The sequence below is a fragment of the Monodon monoceros genome, unplaced genomic scaffold (assembly GCF_005190385.1).
Source record: "Monodon monoceros isolate NGI ecotype Baffin Bay Population unplaced genomic scaffold, NGI_Narwhal_1 Super_Scaffold_18, whole genome shotgun sequence".
Taxonomy (NCBI): Eukaryota; Metazoa; Chordata; class Mammalia; order Artiodactyla; family Monodontidae; genus Monodon; species Monodon monoceros.
In genome coordinates, this window is record NW_021703774.1 from 123266092 (window position 1) to 123289944 (window position 23853).

The window sequence follows — 23853 nt, forward strand, 5'->3', positions numbered from 1 at the left end:
TTCTCTTGTTGCGGAGCACAGGCTCCAGACGCGCAGGCTCAGTAATTGTGGCTCACAGGCCCAGTTGCTCCACAGCATGTGGGATCTTCCCAGACCAGGGCTCGAACCCGTGTCCCCCACACCGGCAGGCAGACTCTCAACCACTGCGCCACCAGGGAAGCCCTCTTCTTCTTTTTTAAAATTTATTTCTTTTATTTATTTTTATTTTTGGCTGCGTTGGGTCTTTGTTGCTGCATGCGTGGTTTCTCTAGTTGCGGCGAGCAGGGCTATTCTTCGTTGCGGTGCGCAGGCTTCTCATTGTGGCTGCTTCTCTTGTGGCAGAGCACGGGCTCTAGGCGTGCAGGCTCAGTAGTTGTGGCTCATGGGCTCTAGAGCTCAGGCTCAGTAGTTGTGGCACGTGTGCTTAGTTGCTCCGCGGCATGTGGGATCTTCCTGGACCAGGGCTCAAACCCGTGTCCCCCCCATTGCACAGGCGGATTCTTAACCACTGCGCCACCAGGGAAGCCCAAGGGATTCTTCTTGGCAGAGAAAATTAGAAGCAATCTGAAAGCACATACAGACTAAATTACCTTTGTATTCACTGTAAGATCTGTCTTCCAGTTCGCCACTCCAACCTCATGCTCATCTGGCTACACACTCAGAGATTTTTGGTTTTGCTTTTGGTTTTTGTCTTGGAATCTACAAGCTCCTTCCTACTTCACGTTCTCTTGCTTGCTGTTTCCTCAGCTTTTTCTTAAAGTCTTTGCAAGGCTGGTTTCTTCTCATTGTTCAGGCCTTAGCTCAGAGGGCTTTCTGACCATACAATCCAAAACAGTTGTCCCTTCCTCACATTATGCTCTCATAGTAGGTACCATTCTCTGAAAATGATGTCAGTGACATTTATTTACTTGTTTATTCTTTGCTTCTTTCCACCAGCATGTAAAGTCCACGAAGACCAGGGCCTTGCCTGTTTTGTTCACCACAGAATCCCTAGGACTCAGAGCAGTGCTTGACATACAGGTGGATGTTCAATAAATAGTTGTTGAATTAAATGTTTATTATCAAAATGAATAAATAGTATTAAGTGTGAAATATATTTTCTGTTTTCAAAGGGGTTTATACAGGTGCATTTGGAACTTCATTGGATGTATTTAAACCTAAAAACTTGCAATTTATTGTAATGTCCAAAATAAAATGTTTTTAAAATAGTAAGATGAAAAATAACCACCTTTTTTTTCCTTCTAAAATTTTTCTTTGGGTTTGACATATTCAAAATTAATTTAAATTAAAAGGAAGGGGAATACATGGAACAAAAAAATTAGTTTTAAATGGATTATAGGCCTAAATGTAAGAGCCAATACTATTTTAAAAATCTATAAAACTTTTAGAAGAAAACATAGGAGTAAATCTTTGTGATTTTGGGTTAGGCAAAGGCTTGTTAGATATGACAACAAAAGCACAAGTGACCAAAGAAAAATAGATAAATTGGACTTCATCACAAAAGACCACATCAAATTAAGAAGGTTTTATGCTGCAAAGGATACCACCAAGAAAGTGAAAAGTCAGCCCACAGAACTGGGACAAAATATGTAAATCATATAACTGATAAGGCCCTTGATCTAGAATATATGAAGAATTCTTATAACTCAATAATTAAAAAATAAATATACTAGTTAGAAAATAGCAAAGATCTAAATAGACCTTCTCCAAAGAAGATATACAAATGGGCAATAAGCATGTTAAAGATGCTCAACGTCATTAGCCATTAGGGAAATACAAATCAAAACTACAATGAGATACCACTTCACACCCACTAGGATGGCTATAATCAAAAGACAAACACACAGGATATGGAGAATTTGGAACCCTCATAATTGTTGGTGGGATTGTAAAATGGTGCACACTCTTTGGAAAACAGTCTGGCTCCTAAAAATGTTAAACAGAGTTACCATATGACCTAGCAATTCCATTCCTAGATATATATCCAAAAGAAATGAAAGCGTATGTCCATACAAGTTCTACAAACAAATATTCATAACAGCATTATTCATAATAGCCAAAAAGCAGAAGTACCCAGATGTCTATCAACCGGTGAATGTATAAATAAAACGCAGTCTATCTATACAATGGAATATTATTTATTCACAAAAAGGAATGAAGTACTGATACATGCAACAACATGGATGAAGTTAGAAAATATTATGCTAAGTGAAAAGAAGCCAGTCACAAAAGACCACATGAATCCATTTCTATGAAATGTCCAGAATAAGCAAATCTATGAGACAGTAAGTAGATTAGTGGTTGCCCAGGGCTGGGGGTGGAAGGAATGGGGGAGTGACAGTTAATGAGTATGGGTTTCTTTTGGGGGTGATAAAAATGTTCTAAAATTAGATAATGGTAATAGCTGCACAATTCTGTGAATATCCTAAAAACTTTTGAATAGTACTCTTTAGATGGGTGAATTCTATGGTGTGTGAATTATGTTTCAATAAAGCTGTGTGTGTGTGTGTTGTCTTAAGAGTACAATGTAAGGGAAAAAAGGAAGGGAAGCTTAAAATCAAGAGTATCAACCTTCAAAGAAAGTTTGAGGTGACAAAATAGAGAGTGTAATATTTCTATTTTTAGCTTTGATATCCTAACTTTAGCAAGAGCCTAGACTTGAATATTATATTTAGCATTCCATACTCAGACACGGCGGATTTGCCGTTTTCTTCATAAGAACCACCTTTATTGCTTTTGTTTTAAAAATGCATTATATAGAGTACACTAAAAATCAGATTCTCTTATTTACATTTATATGATACCTGTATCCAGTGTCCCCAAAGTGTTATAATAGAATAATAGTTTTCTTTTGCTACAGGTGGTAGCCATGAAAGACTTTGTTCTCTCTGTCATGCCACTCACAAGTATAACAGGCTGTGAGATCAGACTGTCTGGACTCTTCTAGGCAATATGAATTTGGGAGAGGCACTTAACCACAGTTTCCCCATGCGTAAAAGGGGAGTAGAGTAATATTATTTACTCCATAATGCTGTTCTGAGAATTAAAGGAAATGACTCATGCAAGGTATTCAGCACAGTGTCAAGTGCATAGCAAATGCTCAAACTGTAGTCCTTGTTAGTAATTACTATTATAATATAGCAACAGTTAGTAACAGAGACTTGAGAGTTAGAAATAGGTAAAAAACAAGTTGTAATGTGGTTGACAACTGAGTATTAGCATCCTAAAAACAAGTGAGGGCCGGAAGGAGGTATAATATTCCATTTCCCAGTTGCATTAACATCAGGCAACTATATTGGATGTTTAATCAAGGTATTTGGATAGTTTTCAGCATTTACTGCTAGAAAACTCTAGAGAGCTTGCTATAGATAAGGCTGTGAAGTTGCACAAGTATTTTTCAGAGAACAATATGTGATTCAAGCATTGCTACAGAGAGCTGATATTTTAAGCTACATTTCTAATCAGTGATATCTTATACCATGTCACCTTACAACTCCTGCCATTCATTTGAATAAGTCTGCAAGAAGTCTCCTTTTCCTTCTCTCTTGAGGTTTATTTGGCCAATATTTTTTCTACTGAGAGTAGCAGGAACTTTTAAATATTTTTAGACTATTTTAACTTCTCAGAAGAAAGGAAACATTTGCAAAAATAATTACATATAAAATAAAATTGTGAGATGTAAAAGAATTAGCATTTGGAGCTTTATTTGTATACTTTAAAAATGGGCTTTAAGGGCTTCCCTGGTGGCACAGTGGTTGAGAGTCCGCCTGCCGATGCAGGGGACGCGAGTTCGTGCCCCGGTTCGGGAGGATCCCACATGCCGCGGAGCCGCTGGGCCCGTGAGCCATGGCCGCTGAGCCTGCACGTCCGGAGCCGGTGCTCCGCAACGGTAGAGAGGCTGCAGCAGTGAGAGGCCTACCGCAAAAAAAAAAAAAAAAAAAAAGTTCCTGTATTAACCAAAATTCCAGGAGAGACAAAAGGGAGAGAAGGAAGTTGAAAGTGCTTACAAATTTTTCCCGTTTTCCCCAAACGTTTATTTATATTTTTACGTTATATTAATAGATAAAGTCCCTGAGGAGCATGACTGAAACTCAAAAATTCATAGCCATACAATTTCCCTACATGTAGCATATCTTTAAGTATTCTTGTTGTAAGAGTGCTTGGTGGTCATAAAGATCTGTCTGAGGAAATCAGAGACCTGTACACAGGATAAAAAACAACTAAGGACAGGCCTGCCCCACCCCCCAGACTGTGGTAGGAGTGGGTAAGTTACTTAGTCCCTCTGTGCTTCATTTTCCTCACCTTAAAAAGGCAATAATAATACCTTTCTCATAGAGTTGACGTGAGGCTTAAATGAGATCACACATGTAAAGTGCACCAAGTACCTAATAAAATATCAAGTTTTAGCTCCCGACATTGTTGTGGCAGTGGTCAGAAAGGGGTAAGAGGAGGAGTGTAGCAGATGTCTCAAAGATGCAGATATTAACAGCCCTTGGTAAAGAGAAAGAGGTTGTTAAAGCAGGGAGATCTTCCAAATGGCACTTGCGCTATTTTCAAAGGGGCATGAAGAGTATAGTCAAACACTCCTTGTCCTTTGTCTTGGTAGGAGCTACAAGAGCCAGAGCTCGTGGAAGGAGGTGGGGTCTCTGTGTGAGATGGGAGTGTGTATGGTAGGGACTGAGGCGACAGAGAAATAGGTGACTTTGAGGAATGGGGGCTGGATTTAAAAGTAAGAAAAACACTAGGCTTGCTGCCACATGCTTGTAACACGACTCTTTTATTTTCCCTGTTAAGGAACTGATTTAAATTCTGCTCAGAAATCGATAAGATTCCATTTGGCCATGTGACATACCCTGCCTGACATGCAACAATATTTAAATCTTATTAAATACTGTAAATTAATTTATATTGACTGACTTCTATCAGAAATCAGAGTCTGGATTAAAGAGCTGATGTCAAGAGTCTCAGCGTGGAGTTAGAAGACTGGGTTAACTCCCGGCACTAGCACTTAAAAAGATATGAACGTGGTAAGTCATTTCACCTCTGAAATGATTTCATCTGTGAAATGGGAAAACCACCTACCTAACAAGTTGTTGTTGACATTAAGGTTATTCATAGCACCTGGAACACAGAGATGCATTTTTCTATATTTTGTGTTAATGGAAAAAGGTTTTAAAATTATGATAGTACACTTACAGCGTTACCAAATATGGCTGAATACGCATTGACACTCTATTACATTAATGGACTTTAATATTCTCAACTAATATCAATGCTTTTAGTAATGACAGTTAATTCGCTGATATTATTTTCCTCCCCTCACTGCACCTCTCAGCGGACCACACATTCAGATGCTCTAAAATGTTATTTCTTGAGCACTTTTTACTGACACCCAATCCTTGGCTTGCCGGACACTAAAGGACAATTGGATTGACTCTAGAAAGTGTTTCTACAAACAGTGCCTTTTCGAGGCTTGCCCAGCGTCTGGCTAGTGTTGCAGTGTCAGCAGTTTACTTCAATTAAAGCACTAGTGGCAACAAGGCGTTCTTCACACAAGAAAAGAGCGCAACACTCACATATGATAGTTCAACTTGTCTTTTGGGTTGATTCTGCTGCTCGAGTTCAGTCCCCGCGAGAAGAAGCGTATTCCGCCTCATATTAAACAGAAGAGCCTCAATTCATTATTGGGGCTGCAGGAGGGCGACTCCAGCAACTGATCAGCTAGGGACTTGACACAGAGCGGGTCCTGCCTTCGTGAGGCAAGTGCGGCACCTCAGCAACCCGCCAGCCCTGGAAGTTTGTGGGTCTCCACTTGTAAGACTGGTAGTCACCTTGACCTCCCGGACAGGTGGGGAAAGTTAGCCCTGGGCCAGAGGCGGGACGTAAAAGCGAAGGCTCAGAACTTCCCCGAGCAAAACAAGCCGTCACGTTTTCCTGTTTTCAGCGCAGCTCGAGACCCGGAGAGTTTAAGGGTGGCGAGAGCAGGTGGCAGGGCTCCGCCCACCACCACTCTTCTCCTCCCTCTGCTTGCTGCTCCACTCCCTCGGTGAGGTCCCGCCTCTGAGGCGCGCGCGAAGAGTTGTCGCGCCGTGTGTTCTGGGAATTGTAGTCCTAACGCTGGGAGCCGCCTCGGGAGAGGCGACTTCGGCCTACACACCCCATGGTACCGCGCGGCGCTGGCCGCTCCCGGATGTGTGCCTGGCGCCGGAAGAGAAGACGGCCCCCCTCTCTCGGCCCGGCCATCTTGTGGGAAGAGCTGAAGCAGGCGCTCTTGGCTCGGCGCGGCCCGCTGCAATCCGTGGAGGAACGCGCCGCCGAGCCACCATCATGCCTGGGCACTTACAAGAAGGCTTCGGCTGCGTGGTCACCAACCGATTCGACCAGTTATTTGACGACGAATCGGACCCCTTCGAGGTGTTGAAGGCAGCAGAGAACAAGAAAAAAGAAGCCGGCGGGGGCGGCGTTGGGGGCCCTGGGGCCAAGAGCGCAGCTCAGGCCGCAGCCCAGACAAACTCCAACGCGGCGGGCAAACAGCTGCGTAAAGAGTCCCAGAAAGACCGCAAGAACCCGCTGCCCCCCAACGTCGGCGTGGTTGACAAGAAGGAGGAGACGCAGCCGCCCGTGGCGCTTAAGAAAGAAGGTAAAGCTGTGGTGGAAGGTGGGGGAGACCCGGGATGGAGGGAAGGAGCGAGGGGACTGGCGGCTACCATTGGCTTCTGGAGCTCCGAGGGTCCGCGGGAGATTTGGCCGCCGATTTCTTCGCGTTTCCCCCGCCTGATGAAAGCCAGGTCCTGCGAAGGTGCTGGGAGCGTGGTAGCCACAAGTTCAACCCGCCACCTGCAAGGATCCTGGAGCCACCCCTTCCCGCCTCAGGTTCTGAGCGGAGGAGCGTGGTCGGGATCCTGGGAAGCTGTTGTCTTCCCGCCGGATTCCTTGGCGGGCGAGCGCATGGGCCGAGGTTCGGGGAAGGGAGCTCCTTTTCGGAGCGTTTGTTGTTAACGGGATGGCGGGGCCTCCGCGGCTTCTTCCTGCTCAGAGCTTTCTCTCAGCCCGCCGCTCTGAGGTGCGGTTGTGTCTTTTAGGCTCCTGCCCTGCCGTCTTGTCCCAGGGTGGCGTGGGGTACCCCCGAGAAAAGCTGGGGGTCGGAGTTTCCACCTACGCCCCCCCCCCCCACGTTCGAGCCTATCGGATGTTGTGGAGCAAGGTGCCCTTTTAGGTGCTCCCTGTGCTTTATCGTTACCCCCTCGCCCGCACAACTATTGCAAACTTAATAACTTGCTGGAGTGCGTCAGGCTGTTGGGAGGGAGAGAAATTTGGCCACCCTGGATTGAGCAGAAGCGGGAATTCTGAATGAAGATTGGTGATGGCAGGAAATCCTGAAGCTCGTCCTCGGGTCACGATCTTTTTCTCCGGCCGGACCCCCCGCATGCAGTGTTACATGTGGCGTGGCGTGGCCTGGCCTTGGCCTCGTGGTGCAAAGAGTGCCGAGGCTGTCACAGCGTTAGCTGCTGCAGAGCCCTTTGGAGTGCAGCTTTTTCTCCCCATGTGCGTGAAGCATGGTCAGGATTTCATTGGCGGGTAGTAGTTGCTTCCAGGTCACTGTAAACTTCGCAGGATTGTCTTGAACTTCGTTTTTGCTCTCTCACTCGTTACTGGTTTGTCTTTTGTGATGGATGAAAAAGCAAAACAGTGGGGGATGAGAAAAAGTGTACACGATCCGTAGTAAGTAGGACTTAAGCTTTGAAGCTTAAAGGTTTCCTTTATGTGTTGAAAATTGAAATTTTGCCACGTGCTTCTGAAAGGAGTTCTCATTAGCTTTAGTCGAATTTGATAACATTCAACTAATTTAAATTAAATCAAAACAATTGTGTTAGGTTTTGGTTTAGAATTTTTAGAAAATACAGAGAGAGCTTTGTGAGGCTTGGGGTGAAGAACTAGGTGGTAAATAAAACAGTTGTATTAAAATTACAGGTTGGGGAGGGAAGCACAAGTTGGAGTATTAGAAAGCATGTATATACATCGTTTAGGCTAAATATTCATTCAGCTAAGTTTTATAGCAATCTGTAGCACAATGTAATAAATCTAATTTCTATGTTAAGGAACACTGGTTTGTGTATTTATTTAAACTGCTCAAGTTTACCTCCTTCATCACACTAATCCAAAGAAAGTAGGTGAAAAAATGGAATCTGAAGTGTGTTCACCCCTTTTGAAATTTTGAAACATAAAGCATGGTTTAAACCCCTCATATGTTTTGATCAGAAAGCCCATTTTTGAAATAAGCTCTTAGCGGGAACCTAGTATTTTAAATTACAAAGTTAAAAATTTATTTCATAAATTTATGACCAGGACCGAGTTTAACATTCAGTAGTCTTTCCTTGGGAAAACTTCCATTATTACCTATCAACATTTTCCTTAGGTCAGCATTTCAGAGCACACTTAACCTTAAATTGCATAAAACACAAGCCTATAAAAATATTGAATGAAAAAAATCGTTTTGAGGCCTTACCTCTTAGCAGTCAATTCTGGGCATTGGGGAAGGATAGACCTGTAAACAAAGTCCCTGCCTCTTGTCATGGGATTGATTGTTAACCTGATCATGTGTTCCTTGCCTTTGAATAGAGGTCCTGGCACGATCCTAGACTTGCCTTAGATGTGTGTTTGATGTTTATATTCTTTGAATTTTGTAGTTTGTCTTTTGGCCGTTTGAGGAACTTGAGAATTGACACCATCTACTCATTTGTTTTTTTAATGTTAGAAGCCTGGAATCTAGTGAAAATCAAGAGACGCTTGCATTTTTAAATGTCAGTCATTGGGTGGATTTATTTGTAAGTGTTGTAGATTCTGTAAGCCTGATACTGGATATTGGGGTGGGGAAGCAAGCCATTGTTCATTTGGGTGTGTGGCTTGGATATTATAAGGACTGGTTCCATAGCTCCACCCTAATACACTACCTCTGATGAAATTTATTTAAAATGCCTTGGTGTAAGATCTAAGATTTCTGGTCTGTCCTGAGAGTATATGGAATGGACCTTAAAATTTCACTGAAGAGTTTGACATTTACCGTTTGACTTTGGCTACCAGCAGCTGAACAATTGGGGGCATCCTGCTGGTGTTACACTTTCTTAGAAAGAACCAGAGTGAACCAACTTAATTTCTTGCGAAACCAATTCCTCAGGTGCTTTTTGACTTTGTCAGAAATTGTGGTTTGGGAATTAGAGCATACCTAAAATATTAGTCATGAATTTAACCATCAATCTACTTATTATCTTTAAGGCTACCAGTAATGCATATTGGTTGCCTTTTTGGCCTCTGACACTAACAGGAAAAAAGTAATGAATGAAGGGGGAAATCAGTAAATGCTTCAGCCATCACTTAGTTTCACAAGTTTCTATTTCTGTGTCTTGCTTAAAAGGGGTCCTTTTGTGTATGGTTTTTAAAGATTCTTTGGAAACGAAGATACTTGAGAGGGCAAACCAAAAAAATCTCCATAATAATAAAATAAGTGGACTATTTCCTGTTGGTTGCATAACAGTATGTTTTAAAGGTTAGGTGTGGTATGTATGTATATGTATACATATATATGTATGTAGACTGCAACAGGAGAGGAAAATGGTACTTTTTTGCTGTTAAATAGCTATTTTCAACTATAGAGAAAATTTTTAAAAAATTTTTTATTGAAGTATACTTGATTTACAATGTCAATTTCTGCTGTACAGTGAAATGATTCATCGATTATACATATATACATTCCTTTTTCTGATATATTCTTTTCCATTATGGTTTATCACAGGATATTGAATATATCAATAGTTCCCCATGTTCTACAGTTAAGACCTTGTTATCCATCAGAGATGTAATCTTAAATGCCATTTGTTTTCCTTTCAGTTTTGTAATTTCATAGAATCATCAGTCTTTTTACTGTGTTGTTTTTTCCCCCTCCAGATTATATAAAATAAAATAATGTCTTCACTGGGGTTTTTTGGGGGGTCTTTACCTGGTGATTGTGTTGGTTTGCTTGGTTATTATTTATGAATGGCTAATGGTGTTATCTTTGGTATCTTTAAAACCAAAATGTATCATTTGCTTAAAATTTCTTTAAATTTAGAATTTTAAATTAAGAGACTGGCATCTTGAAAAGTGAGAGAAATAATGGCTACCCAAATGACTTCCAGGTCAGTTATAGAGAATGCTTTAGGGGAAAAAAGTGATTTGGCAAACTGAATGGAAGTTTGAAACAAGTTTATTTAAATAGGAATTTTTCTGAAGTACCTTGTTACACTTTAGAGATGCCCAGTGTTAGCCTTTTTCAGTGGGAAGTGCTAGTTAATGGACTTAAAGAGTAAATTTTTTTTTCTTTTAACAGCCTAGGCCTAGTTTTTTGTGTTGCAAAAAATAATTTGCTTACGTGGTTTTTTTAAAATCATTTTAGGAATAAGACGCGTTGGAAGAAGACCTGATCAACAACTTCAGGGTGAAGGGAAGATAATTGATAGGAGACCGGAAAGGCGACCACCTCGTGAAAGACGATTTGAAAAACCACTTGAAGAAAAGGGTGAAGGAGGAGAATTTTCAGTTGATAGGCAAGATTGTTTCTTAATCTCTTCATGTTTTGTCAGTTATAGAGAGACATCTTAACACAGATAAATTGAGCATAATTGCCAGGAAGCAGTGTAGCTAGTTAATTTTATCAGTTTTTCTAGCGAAACGTCTAAGTGTGTGTGTTGTTGTTCTTAGGACATTTTGGTAACAGTTTTTAGTATTCAAACTTAGATTTCTTGTAATGAAACACTTCAGTTATGAAGGTTACGTGTGTTTATTTTAATTTTTATGTATATTGGTGAATAGCAGTTTTACTAGATTATAATGTGAAATGAGTAACAAGGAAGAAGTGTATGCATTAGTAGTAAAGTTTTAGAGAATGTCAAAGTAATTTTCTTACGTTGGGGAGTTTCCTAGTTTTGATTTCCTTTGGGACATGAGCCAGTAAATATGTTCCTGCATCTTTGAGCCTTTGAATTTCCCTTCTTCCTTTTACCAGAAACCTTAGAAGTATATAATATTTTTTTATTTGTTACAGACCGATTATTGACCGGCCTATCCGAGGCCGTGGTGGTCTTGGAAGAGGTCGAGGAGGTCGTGGACGAGGAATGGGCCGGGGAGATGGCTTTGATTCTCGTGGCAAACGTGAATTTGATAGGCATAGTGGAAGTGATAGATCGTAAGTCTTATATTGGTTTTTATTATACTTTTATATTTGAAGCTACTTCTTTAATAAAACAAAATTTGAATTTCTAGAACTAAAGAGTATTATGTTAACTCAGTTTTGTTAGTTCTTTTTCACATTACAGTGGCCTGAAGCATGAGGACAAGCGTGGAGGTAGCGGATCTCACAACTGGGGAACTGTCAAAGATGAATTAACGTTGGTATTCTGGTTTTTTTAAATAAATACTTTTAATAAAATTGATCTTATACCTTACTAGAGGTTTGCCCATTAAATTTTTACTTGCCCCTGGGACAAGGATGGATGCTCTTATCTCAGAGCTACTTCCTTACAAGATAATGAATGCTTTTTTGGATATGTTTGGATTATAATGTATCAAATGACCAGTTTTTCTACATTTCAAAAATATATGGTATTAATTTTTCTTTTAATATGGATATATAGCTTTTATTGAAATCCTATTTTTGAGGTTATTTGGGTATTATGTTATTGTATGTTTCTTATTTAATAGTTCTTATTCTAGCTATTGACCCCTTTGGTGATGACAAAAATTTGAAAAGCCAGTAAGGCTTTATTTTAGAACTAACTGCTGTCATACTACTTTTTGAGTAATGTACTTGAGCTATAACTTGGATCAGTATACATTTTTAAATTATTTTCTCTTAGTGGTCTACTGGGGAGTAAATTTAGTAGGAAAAGACATTGGGAATGTGAGAATTTTAAAATATTTCTGTGAAGACTTTCAGCTACATGTAAATGGACCTAGATGCCTTTTTTTTCTTTCTTTCCTTAGAGAGTCCCCCAAATACATTCAGAAACCAATATCTTATAATTGCAGTGACTTGGAGCAATCAAATGTGACTGAGGAAACACCTGAAGGTGAAGAACATCCAGTTGCGGACACTGAAAATAAGTAAGTGATTTGTGTGTACGGTAGCGGTAATGCTCGAGCATTGAAATGTTTGGGTTTTAACAAGAAAACAACCTGTAGGCTTAATACTATTATCTATTTGCTTTTTAAAAGGAGAGACTTTATTGTACTCCATTCCCTCAAATAGTGTTTAGAGGAGTGGTTTACAAATGTATATGTTGGGCTCTAATGGTTTGACAAATAGAAGTGGTTATTTCTATTTGAAGTTACCATTGTCATCTTAAAAAGATACGGAAGATACGTATTTTAGTAAATCCTGTTAACCCTAAGCACAAAAATAGCCGTTTTAACCTGAGAAATATTTGGAACTCATAGTTCAAAGTACTTTGGACTCTATGTAACTATACAAATTTTATTCTAATACAGTTTAAAATGAGAAAACATGACCATTTTAAAATTAGTTTCTCCATCTCCTTGAAGTTTTTTTTTCCATCAACATAGAATTTGGAACATAGCATTATTGGCTTGTTTTAAAATGTGTGAGGAGAGCAAGCACCAGAATATGTTGTCAGTTCACTAGAAGACGGTTTTGAAATTGTTTGTTCAAGGGTGTGGGAGAGTTTTAAAGACTCGAGTTATGCTAGTAGAAATAATTTAATGCCTTCCTCTGGTTTCCATCAATACAAGCAGAAGTTATATGCCAGGCATTTCTTTCGGTATGTGGTTTAAAGTCTTGCATTACAGATTATTTAGGTCAGTAATTCTTAATCAGGGCATATTCAAATCATTTAGGGAGGCAATGCTTTTCTAAACTTTTCTTTTTCTCCAGAAGGAGTTGTTCTTACAGTGAACCACTATTAATGATTGGAAAATCATATTTTGTGGATTTGTTTGAATAAGGAATAATAATCAATTTACTATTGGAGAGAGTAGATAAAAATACATGGTGTTAAGTGATGTGTAGAACTTGGTAATATAAATTAATTTATACGAAACTATGGAGTCTTAATTTTGTGTGGTAAACAATGAAATTGTGATAGGTGAGATAGATGAACCTTACGTAACATTAAGTACTTTACAAAGCTCAACATAAATGTTGTTCCCTTAATGAAGAGTTCATGTTTAACTCACTTTAAGAGTAATCTGGGGGGCTTCCCTGGTGGCGCAGTGGTTGAGAGTCTGCCTGCTGATGCAGGGGACACGGGTTCGTGCCCCGGTCCGGGAAGATCCCACATGCTGCAGAGCAGCTGGGCCCGTGGTGAGCCATGGCCGCTGAGCCTGCGTGTCCGGAGCCTGTGCTCCGCAAAGGGAGAGGCCACAACAGTGAGAGGCCCGCGAACCACACCCCCCTGCAAAAAAAAGAGTAATCTGACAAGATTATAACTGTTTACCAGAAGGAAAGGATGTTATTGATAGGGTATTGGCAGCAAATCCTTAGCTCAGTTCCCAGGACTAAAAAGGGGGTATTGGGTCTAAAGACCATGATGATGACGTTAGAACAGCCTCTAGTCTTACTCCAGAATAGGGGAGAATCTGAACATAGTATTATGTCTTGCATATGCAGGTGTAAATTTAAGAAACAGCTTTGGCTGAATTTGATTAGCTTCCTTATGTATAGTTCTAGAGCTTCTGTTTTGTCTCATTTGATCCTTACAATCCTACCCTTGACGGTAGGTGTCATGGTTTCATGATATGATAAAGGTATGCCGAGTTCTTTTCTTGGCTGTGGTACAACTTACGCGTAGCCTAGGACCTTTTTTCAGTCTTTAGTTTTCTGATAGGTAAACTGACAGGGTTGGACTTTACAGCCTAGATCTCATCAATTCAGTGTAAGCTTGGTCTGGGAAGTTTTAAGATGGGATTTGTCAAACAGTAAAGAGTAGCACAGACAGGAGATATTTGAGCAAGGCTAACTGAATCACCTGCTATCTTTGGAAAGCAGTGCTCCCAAAATAGCAAACAACTTGTTTGGTGACAATTGGAAATTGAGATTAAATAGTGGATTCCTAGGCCCATGCTTTGTTTCTGTAAAAAGGGAAAGGGATAATATGTAATAGTTATAGCCTGAGAATTATATTTAGAAATAACTAATTTGGTGTTAAGCATTGAAACCAGTATTTTGTAGAAACTTCCATTACTAGTGAAACTGTAGTCTCCTTTTCATATACCGATTCGTTTGAAAGTTGGAGTATATAACGTTAAGATCTGTAGAAATTAAAGATTTGCCTTAAGTGTTAAAGGATAGGGGAACAGTTCTTTTATATTCTAGAATATGAAACTTGGTTGCTTATGGATGTCCTAGATGATTACCTTCATATATGTTATAAATTATGTATTGTGAAAAATTACGGAAATTTAAAAATGTGTTTTAGGAGAAGTTAGGTTAATGATTTTAATCACATAGTGTAAGTTTTAAAAACAGTAGTATGGTTTTAAAAAATGTTCTAGGTTTGATATAGCCAATTCAAGATTGTGTTACTGATAGATGATCATTTAAGAGTTTATGAAGATGAATTGTATGTTCCTTAGTTATCCACGCTTTCAATAATTCAAACATTGGATTCCTGGTCTCTGCCAAGTCACATGTTAGCCACTGGGTTACAAAGAAAACTGTGATTCTCCTGTCCTTGGGTAATCTAGAAGATTACCAACCAGCCAAGGTTAATTTCCTTACTTATAATTGTAAGTTATATGATTTTGTAAGCCCCCTTACCACATGTAAAACTTAAAACATTTTCACACAGGGAGAATGAAGTTGAAGAAGTAAAGGAAGAAGGCCCAAAAGAAATGACTTTGGATGAATGGAAGGCTATTCAAAATAAGGACCGGGCAAAAGTAGAATTTAATATCCGAAAACCAAATGAAGGTGCTGATGGGCAGTGGAAGAAGGGATTTGTTCTTCATAAGTCAAAGAGTGAAGAGGTAAAATGAAGTTTTGTGGTGTTTGAAAATGTTCAGATGTCTTGAATTGCATTTACAATTTTTGTGTTAAAATTTCACATGGGTAATCTGTTTATAAAGTTTTACATAGGATTATTTGAGGCAGATAAATTGCCCCAAGAGGAAAATAAACTGCATTATCATATAGTCTAAGAAATTATTCTTTCAAATTTGCGTAATATTTTAAAAAATCTTAACTGGGAGTCATTAAGACTTGTATTAGGTTAGGTGGTTTGCATTTTTATGTGGGAAACTGTCTGCGTATGCCATATGTAATATCCAGGAATCTTTAGTAAATGGTATTATCCTTCTTTACTGAGGAGTGATGTCTTGTAAAGACCAGAGAATTAATTTATGAGTTTCCTTTCCTTAGGAAACAAGGAAACTAATGAAAATATTTGAGAAAAACGTGTGTGGCTTTTGATTTGGTAGCTTCTATTTAAGCCTTGGGGCACATTCTTAGAGGAAAATCTCACTGCTGTATCCTTTTAGGGTTTGTGTAAGTATGAGATTTTAGTCACAAAGTTAAATTGAAATGTTATGAAGGCAACCTGTAATAAAAAGATTCAATAAAATCCACATTTTAATTTTCTAAACAAAAAAATAGCTGTGAAATAAACTTGGAAATACTTTTAAATAAAATAGAGGTTTGGAGATGATTTTTTTTTTTTTAACTTTTTTTGTTGTTGTTGTTTGTTTTTGTTTTTGTTTTTTTTTTGCGGTACGCGGGCCTCTCACTGTCGTGGCCTCTACCGTTGCGGAGCACAGGCTCCGGACGCGCAGGCCCAGCGGCCATGGCTCACGGGCCCAGCTGCTCCGCGGCATGTGGGATCTTCCTGGACCGGGGCACGAACCCGTGTCCCCTGCATCGGCAGGCGGACTCTCAACCACCGTGCCACCAGGGAAGCCCTGGAGATGATTTTTTAAACATTGACTTCATGAAGGTAGTATAAATGAGGATATTGTCAATTCCTGTAAGGAAGAAAAAACATCTTCCTTCATTAGAATGCTTTTGGTTATTTTTTTGTAGTTCTTGCAGACAAAGTTGTTTTGTGTATCTGTGTAAAACAAAGAGAATTCTTTATTTAAAGAACCATGAAAGTTCACTTCGGGGAGATTGTTCATTTGAACTAATTATTAAACTGTTCAGGTTAATGTGAAAGAGGTTTATTTTGGCACCTTGGAGACAATTATTCATGACCTTTTTGGGGTCCCGATGGAACTTTTCTCCAGAATAGGACACATAGATATAAAATGTTTTGATATATTGTATCATTAGTATCATTAATACCCTGAAGCCTCTTCATGCATTTTTTAGACATCAGGTTAGGTGTCCCAGCTTTAAGTATTATTTTACATTGAGCTTTTAAGAAATAACTATTACACAAGGTGATGTATATAATTAGAAATTTTAGAAAATTATAAAATGTGAAATTGGTGGTGAGTAATCTTGAAATCAGGACATTTTCATTATCAAGCCACTTTTGTATGTTTGGACCCTTATAGTTATGCTGCCTTTGTGATGTATGTACATGAAATCCAGCCTTACTGGCATATATGGCCTTATCATTTGAATACAGATTGATCCCAACTTAGAACTTTTTGGTTTTTTGATTTTAAAATGGTGTGAACACAATGCACATATAGTAGAAACCATAGTTCAAATTTTGAATTTAGATCTCCCAGGCTGAATATGCAGTACTCGCTACTCTTTTGTGATGCTGGGCAGCGGCAGCGAGCTGCAGTTCCCAGTCAGCCTCCTGATTATGAGGGTAAACAACTGATACACTTAAAACCATTCTGTTTTTCACTTTCAATACTGCATTTAATAAATTATGTGAGATATTTAACAGTTTATTATAAAATAGGCTTTGTGGTTTTCTGTTAGATGGTTTTGCTCAACTATAGGCTAATGTAAATGTCCTGAGCACATTTAAGGTAGGCTAGGCCAAACTGTGATGTTTGGTAAGTTAGGTGTATTAAATGTATTTTGGATTTAAAGATATTCAGGTTTTATCAGGATGCAACACCATTGTAATTTGAGGAAGATCGGTATGATAGGTCTTCAAGTTTGTTGTATACAGTGCTTTAAGTACTCTTTCTCTTTTACTTATCTTCATCTTCATCTTTCCCTTCATAGTTAGGGAAAGAAAGAAACTTTGAGAAATGGAGAACTGAATTATTGACAGCTGAGACCAGAGCTCTTATTTCCTCATTGTCATACAGTGCTCTAGGAAAAAAACTTTGTAAAAAATTTATCCTACTAGTTAACTTGAAGGTTGGGGATGTACCCTGAACATCCAGACTTCCTCTTTATTATAGTAAAACCTTCAAGATGTTTTCAGTAGTATATCAACTTAAATTTTTTTGCTTCTGTGCTCTGGAAATCTATAAATGCTTTTAATTGATAAATTGATATCATTGCAATAGCTAACGTTTAAAATCAGAGACTTAGTATATATCATTGACTTTAATTTGCTAGTGATTTTGTGGGTTTGCATCTGTGTTTTATGCTCCTTTATAATATTTTAAAAAGAATCTTCTGTTGCCTTTAAAGTTAACCTAAAGGGATGACATTTAGTTTGGGTATTCGATGATTAAAGGAATGAAAATCTGTGTAAAAATACAAAATTTATTTGTACTTAAAAGGTAATTATTAACAGTTGTAATATTACAAGCTATTTAGAAAGAGTGAAATATCTCTTCAGAAAAGAGGATTATATATGTATTTAGAAAAATCAAAACATACTTTAAATTAGTATGAGAAGTTTCTAACTAGAAGATTAAAACCCATTCACCCCAAGCATACAAAAGAGATCAGACATTAAGCAGTGTAAAATTCTCTGGCCTTTTTTTGCAGAGTCCATTATGTAGCTTTGGATCTGGGTTTCCCAAATATGATGACTTCATTTTTAAGAAGGTTCCTGTGGTAAATTTAAGGCATGGTTTTATTTGGGCACAGCTTTTCAAGGTTCCTTTCTTATGTAACGTTGTGTTTCACTTGAATTTGTAGTTCTCCAATTTATATGGAAGAACACATAGTTAAATATGAACAGAAAAGCATTTTGAGAAGTTTATATATAATTTCTTTCCCAGGTCATAGTTGGAAGAGTATAGAGCAAAAGTTCTCTTTAAAACTTAAATATTCAATAATGTCTCTAATAGAAATATATACCATCTATCCAAGTCTTCCTCAGAGGTTCACATTGGAATGCTAATCTGAAGGGCATATTTTAAATGTACTTATTCATACTTCACTGCTAAAGATGGTGATTCAGTAGGTGTGAGATGGGGCCCAGCCACTTGAATAGTTGTGATTATATCTCTAATCAAGACTTGCTAATATCATCTATAATTTAAAGTTAAGGGAACGTGAAATAGAGAAAAGTGAAAGGAATTATTCCTCCTAGATTACTGTAGCTGATCCCAAAGCTTACTTATTACCTGTAGAGGTGTTTCTATATTTTTTCACACAAAGAGCAGGTTGGATTTTTGGTCTTTTTAGGAGAAAACTCATTTAGAAGTGTGCAACATTACTTTCCTATTAATCATCCAGTGGCCTTCACTTAAATTTTTAGGCTCATGCTGAAGACTCGGTTATGGATCACCATTTCCGGAAGCCAGCAAATGATATAACGTCTCAGCTGGAGATCAATTTTGGAGACCTTGGCCGCCCAGGACGTGGTGGCAGGGGAGGACGAGGTGGCCGTGGGCGTGGTGGACGTCCAAACCGTGGCATCAGGACTGACAAGGTAGTTTTAAGGCTTCTTTTACCCTTTTAAGTAATTCGAGGACCTCTTTCCACATATCACTGCCCTAGGTCCTTTTGGGGACATAAGTCGAAGAAGAAAAAGGTTGACATGCATGCCTTTAAGAAATTGCATTTTAGGTTATATTTTTTGTTGAAAGCACTTACGTGACTGAATAGTGCTGCCAGTAGTTAAGTTTACCACCCTTCATCGAGTACTTATCTGGTGCCAGTTACGGTACTGTGCTAAAACAAAAACAAACAAACAAAAACCCCACCATTTTACAGAAGATGAAATTCAGGTGAAGGGAACCAAGGTAATTCTTGGCCTTTGGTAAGGTCTGCCTGAAATGCCAAATACCTACTTTGCCTTGACAAATCTTCACTGCTTTTTAGGGCTCAGCTTAATAAAACCTTTGTTTCCTTTGTATAATTTTGTGGCATTGACTGATTGTTTTTTGTTCATGAGAGCTGTTCTGTAAGTTGGGATTCATTTGTGTCCTATTTTCTGTAATCTCCATTGCCTTGTACTAAGTGTGACAAAAAACAAATTTCTTCTGAAATACGTTGATAGAAGCCCTAGTAATTGGTAGATTTGAAATGATCTGTCGGATGCCAAAGTCCATGGTTTTAATGACTAGATGTTACTAAAGTATTAGAGATAACTTGGGTTAGTTTATTGTCTCTTATGGTCTACCTAGGAAACAACCATAATGTCCTCCTGAATTCTCAACACCTGATATGCAAATTGGGGGACCCATCTGCTTGATTGAGTCCGCCAATGTTTGATTATAGTGGTAACTTAATATCCTAGATTTTATGGTCACCCATAACAATGTAGTGATTTTTTATTTCTTTCTGTGACATGGGTTCTTTTTAAAGGCATTGTGTATATGGATCTTTTCAATACTTTTTTGTTTTGTAAAAATTTGTATTTTGACTGTAAATAGCCATGAATGTGCTGCTTCAATAATTGTAATTGGTTTCTTAGCCTGCTGTCACATTGCTGCCATTCTTATTTAGCAAGTGGGGAAAATAAAAGGATACTGAACAACTGAGTAAGAATCCACATACATACCTTGTGTGAATCTACTTGTGTGATTTATTAGAAAAATAACCCATGCTGTTACTAGGGAATTTTCTGAGATCTTGATAGAAATTTAGGACAAGGCTTATTGCAAATATTTGTAGTCCTATTCTTTTCTTTTTTTTAATTGGAGTATAGTTGGTTTACAATGTTGTGTTAGTTTCTGGTGTACAGCAGAGTGAATCAGTTATACATATATCCACTCATTTTTAGATTCTTTTCCCATATAGGTCATTACAGAGTATTGAGTAGAGTTTCCTGTGCTATACAGTAGGTCCTTACTAGGTATCTGTTTTATATATAGTAGTGTATATATGCCAATCCCAATCTCTCCCCAACTGTAGTCCTATTCTGATCCATAATTTTGTCTTTCAAAAGTAAAAGCTTTGACATATTTTACTTATTGTAATAAGACTAAGTTTTTTTCAGAATTCTGTGTCTAAATGTAGACACTGGAAATATATTAATAAGATTTGAAAATCTTTAATTTTGCTTCTGTTTCTTTTTCAGTCAAGTGCTTCTGCTCCTGATGTGGATGACCCAGAGGCATTCCCAGCTCTGGCTTAACTGGATGCCATAAGACAACCCTGGTTCCTTGTGGACCCTCCTCTTTGAGGCTTGCATGCTTAAGGATCCCAAACGACTAAGAAATTTAAAAAAAAAAAAAAAAAAAAAAAAAAAAAGACTGTCATTCATACCATTCACACCTAAAGACTGAATTTTATCTGTTTTGAAAATGAACTTCTCCTGCTACACAGAAGTAACAATATGGTAGTCAGTTTTGTATTTAGGAAATGTATTGGTAGCGGGGATGTTTTCATAATTTTCAGAGATTATGCATTCTTCATGAATACTTTTGTATTGCTGCTTGCAAATATGCATTTCCAAACTTGAAATATAGGTGTGAACAGTGTATACCAGTTTAAAGCTTTCACTTCATTTGTGTTTTTTAATTAAGGATTTAGATGTTCCCCCTATTACAAACTGGTTTTAAATATTGGACATAATAGCAGTTTTAATACCTGCTTTGCATTTTCACACATGGTCAACTGAGACATGTAAACTTTGATTGTCAAATTTTATGCTGTGTGGAATACTAACTACTTTATGTATTTTAACTTAGTTTTAATATTTTCATTTCTGGGGATAAGGTCTTTTTTCACTTCTCATGATAGCTGTTATATATGCTAGATCTTTATATACAGAAATATCCGTACTTGAAAAAATTCAAAGCACATTGGTTTATTAACCCTTGCTCCTGCATGGTTCATTAGGTTCAATTTATAATTGATTCACAATTTTAATTACATTTACTTTTAAAATATGTCACTTTCCTGTTTTAAAAACCAATCTAGACACCTTACTGGTGAAAGTTGTTTAAGCTACTTATTGTTGATAGACACATACTGTCAAGTGAAGTAGTTTTATGGGTGTTGGGTTTTTCCTCCTCCAGTAGGGTGGGTGGAACAAGTTAATTTGGCTAATGCGTAATATTTAAACTGCTCTGTAAAGTAAGTGGCCGCTCAGTATGAGTTGTATGTGTGAAAGGTCCCGAATCAAAATTGTACATCCATAATCAACCCTTCAACCCTTGTTCTAAAGAAACCAAAGGGCACTGGTTAGTATGGTAAGTGGGGGGGTATGTTAATTTTTGGAATTTGGAAAGCAGACAGCTTTACTTTATAAGGTTGGAACAGCAGCACCATCCATGAAATACAAACCAAAAATTTTACTGTTTCTGAATTTCCTATATTGCTATTCATTTTGGTCTTAAGTTGATAGATTCCACAGAAAGTGATAAGTATCTTTTACCTCTTCCTCCGTTAGAAAATTAGGTTAATAATGGATTTCTTGATCGAGAGCATCACCACTGACTAAAACATACATGGAGAGAATAATCAAACAGGCTTTCTAGGACCTTTTTTTTTTAAGTCTTCTGCAACATTTATTGATAAACAGGAAAGGGGTTTTATTTACAGTTTTGAAGATCTTTTTGTCACTATTATTAGTAATTTTCTATCTATGGTAATGTCCAGTTTTTAAAATACTTTATGATTTAAGACTTTAAATCATAAAATGTCTGTTTAGCTGATTAGTTCTCCCCTATACTTCTAAATGAGAAATTGTACAGTACAAGTGTTGTTCATTGGGATTAGATTTATTAACCTAGTTACCTACTAGTTTGACATCTTAGGAAGGAGGTAATTGTTTTTTTTAATGATGGATAAACTTGTGCTGGTGTTTTGGATCTTATGATGCTGAGCATGTTCTGCACTGGTGCTAATGTTTAACATAATTTTATATTTACAAACATACCTGCTACCCAGAGGCAAGTATTAATTTAGTCCATATGGACTTTTACCCCTCTTGAGATTGCAACATACACACTCCTAAACACACTCATACATAAGTGTGTTTAGACTTAGAAGTATCTTAACTCATTTCTGGACATGAATGTGTTATAAACCTCCTGATTTCTAGCAACATATAAAAAAACACTGCTATTAAAAACCCATCACAAGTTCTATTCATTGTCAGCCATTGCTGGCATTCTGTCACTAGAGAATACACAGCAATATCTGGTATGTTGCAAGCTTTCAAGATAGCTTGGAATTTAAAAGTTGGTCCATTAGTTGTATCTGATGGATGTAAATTTGCCTCCTAGTTCACTTTGTGTCAAGAGCTAAAACTGTGAACCTAACTTTCTCTTATTGGTGGGTAATAACTGAAAATAAAGATTTTATTTTCATGCTCACTTCTTAAAAGTCATAAAAATCAAATAGGATCCCATTTATCGTCATGTGTTTTCTGACTATGTGTGCACCCCCAAGGGTAATGCTCATATTTCTTTTTTCCTCCTTAAACTTAGGTTTTGTTTATGTGGGTTGTTTATTAAACTAGGCTGTCAACATTTGGGAGGGATACCTATTTTAATTATAATAAGAAAGTTCTTATAAAATGAATTTCAAGGACTGACAAGACAATTGGCAGTTCTTTTCAGCAAACCATGTTTTTGAGTGTGAAGGTTAACCATACTGAATGTCGGGGGGTCGTTTGTTTTTTGGTGGCTGATAGAATGTTCTAATGAACTTTTATCTTGATGCTTTTAAATGGAAATAATGCCAGAGCTTATATTTTTTATTAACATGTTTCCAGTTTGCATTGATGATTGGGATGAGGTCTCTTTTTTTATAATTAAATGTTTTGAGACCTGTGCGGAGTTATGAAAGATTTTAATATGTGTTGCTAGGCACTATACGTCTAAGTTTACTCAGTTTTATTTAAAAAGTGGAGGCAGGACATATATCTAGTTGTAAATACATTTGGGGCTTGTTGGTGTGGGTGTGGAGGGAGAATATTAAGTGTTCATTTTGATTGTGTTATTTTTCAAATTGCTGTAGATGGTTGTCCTGAAATAGAAAAATTTTGTTATGCTGTTAGGGAGTTGCATAGAAAGTCTGAATACGGTATATTGGATTTTTAAAATACATTTTTAAGAGCACTAGCATTATATGGAAAGAATCAACAAATAGTAAAGGGCTAAATAAAAACTTAGAAATGTGGAGCTACTAGAACTGGAATGATTTTGACTTTAAGGTAAGATCATATCAGGTATACTAATGGACATCTGTATCCCAACGTTGAAGTAATTGGTAAAGCAAATTCTCAGGCTCTCAGATGCCTGTAGTTCTACTTTGTAAAGAAAATAAATAAATGCTTAGAAAATAGATTCTAATGCAGACATTTGTAATTCTGCTGAGATTAACGTGTAAATAAATGTTTAGGGAGTCGGAACACTTACAAGCCACATCTCCAGGTTCACTGGAGAAAGCCCAGAACGTGATGACTAGAATGCTTTACAGTAGTAACAAGGCAGTAAAATCCCTAGTCAAATTTTCAGTTCTAGTAAATAGTGAGATAATCTATAAACATTGTAAAACTATCAGGTTTTATCATTGAGCTGTATGTTAAGTGGCAGCTTTCAGAAATTTGGGCTCAATGATAT

General features: G+C 37.8%; 1 protein-coding gene across 4 annotated transcripts; it reads left to right on the plus strand.

Moving 5' to 3' along the window:
• Positions 1-6177: 6177 nt before the first annotated feature.
• Positions 6178-20532, plus strand: SERBP1 (SERPINE1 mRNA binding protein 1). 4 transcript variants are annotated; one of them, XM_029228709.1, is made up of 8 exons: positions 6178-6619; positions 10409-10559; positions 11057-11197; positions 11328-11399; positions 12040-12114; positions 14817-14994; positions 18591-18764; positions 20358-20530. In XM_029228709.1, the coding sequence occupies exons 1-8, from the start codon at positions 6307-6309 to the stop codon at positions 20412-20414; spliced, it is 1161 nt and encodes a 386-aa protein (XP_029084542.1). In that variant the 5' UTR covers positions 6178-6306; the 3' UTR covers positions 20415-20530. The 4 variants fall into 4 exon arrangements, with proteins under 4 accessions (XP_029084542.1, XP_029084541.1, XP_029084540.1 ...); XM_029228708.1 differs by having other exon boundaries at positions 6196-6619; positions 11310-11399; XM_029228707.1 differs by having other exon boundaries at positions 6198-6619; positions 11995-12114; positions 20358-20532.
• Positions 20533-23853: the final 3321 nt, after the last annotated feature.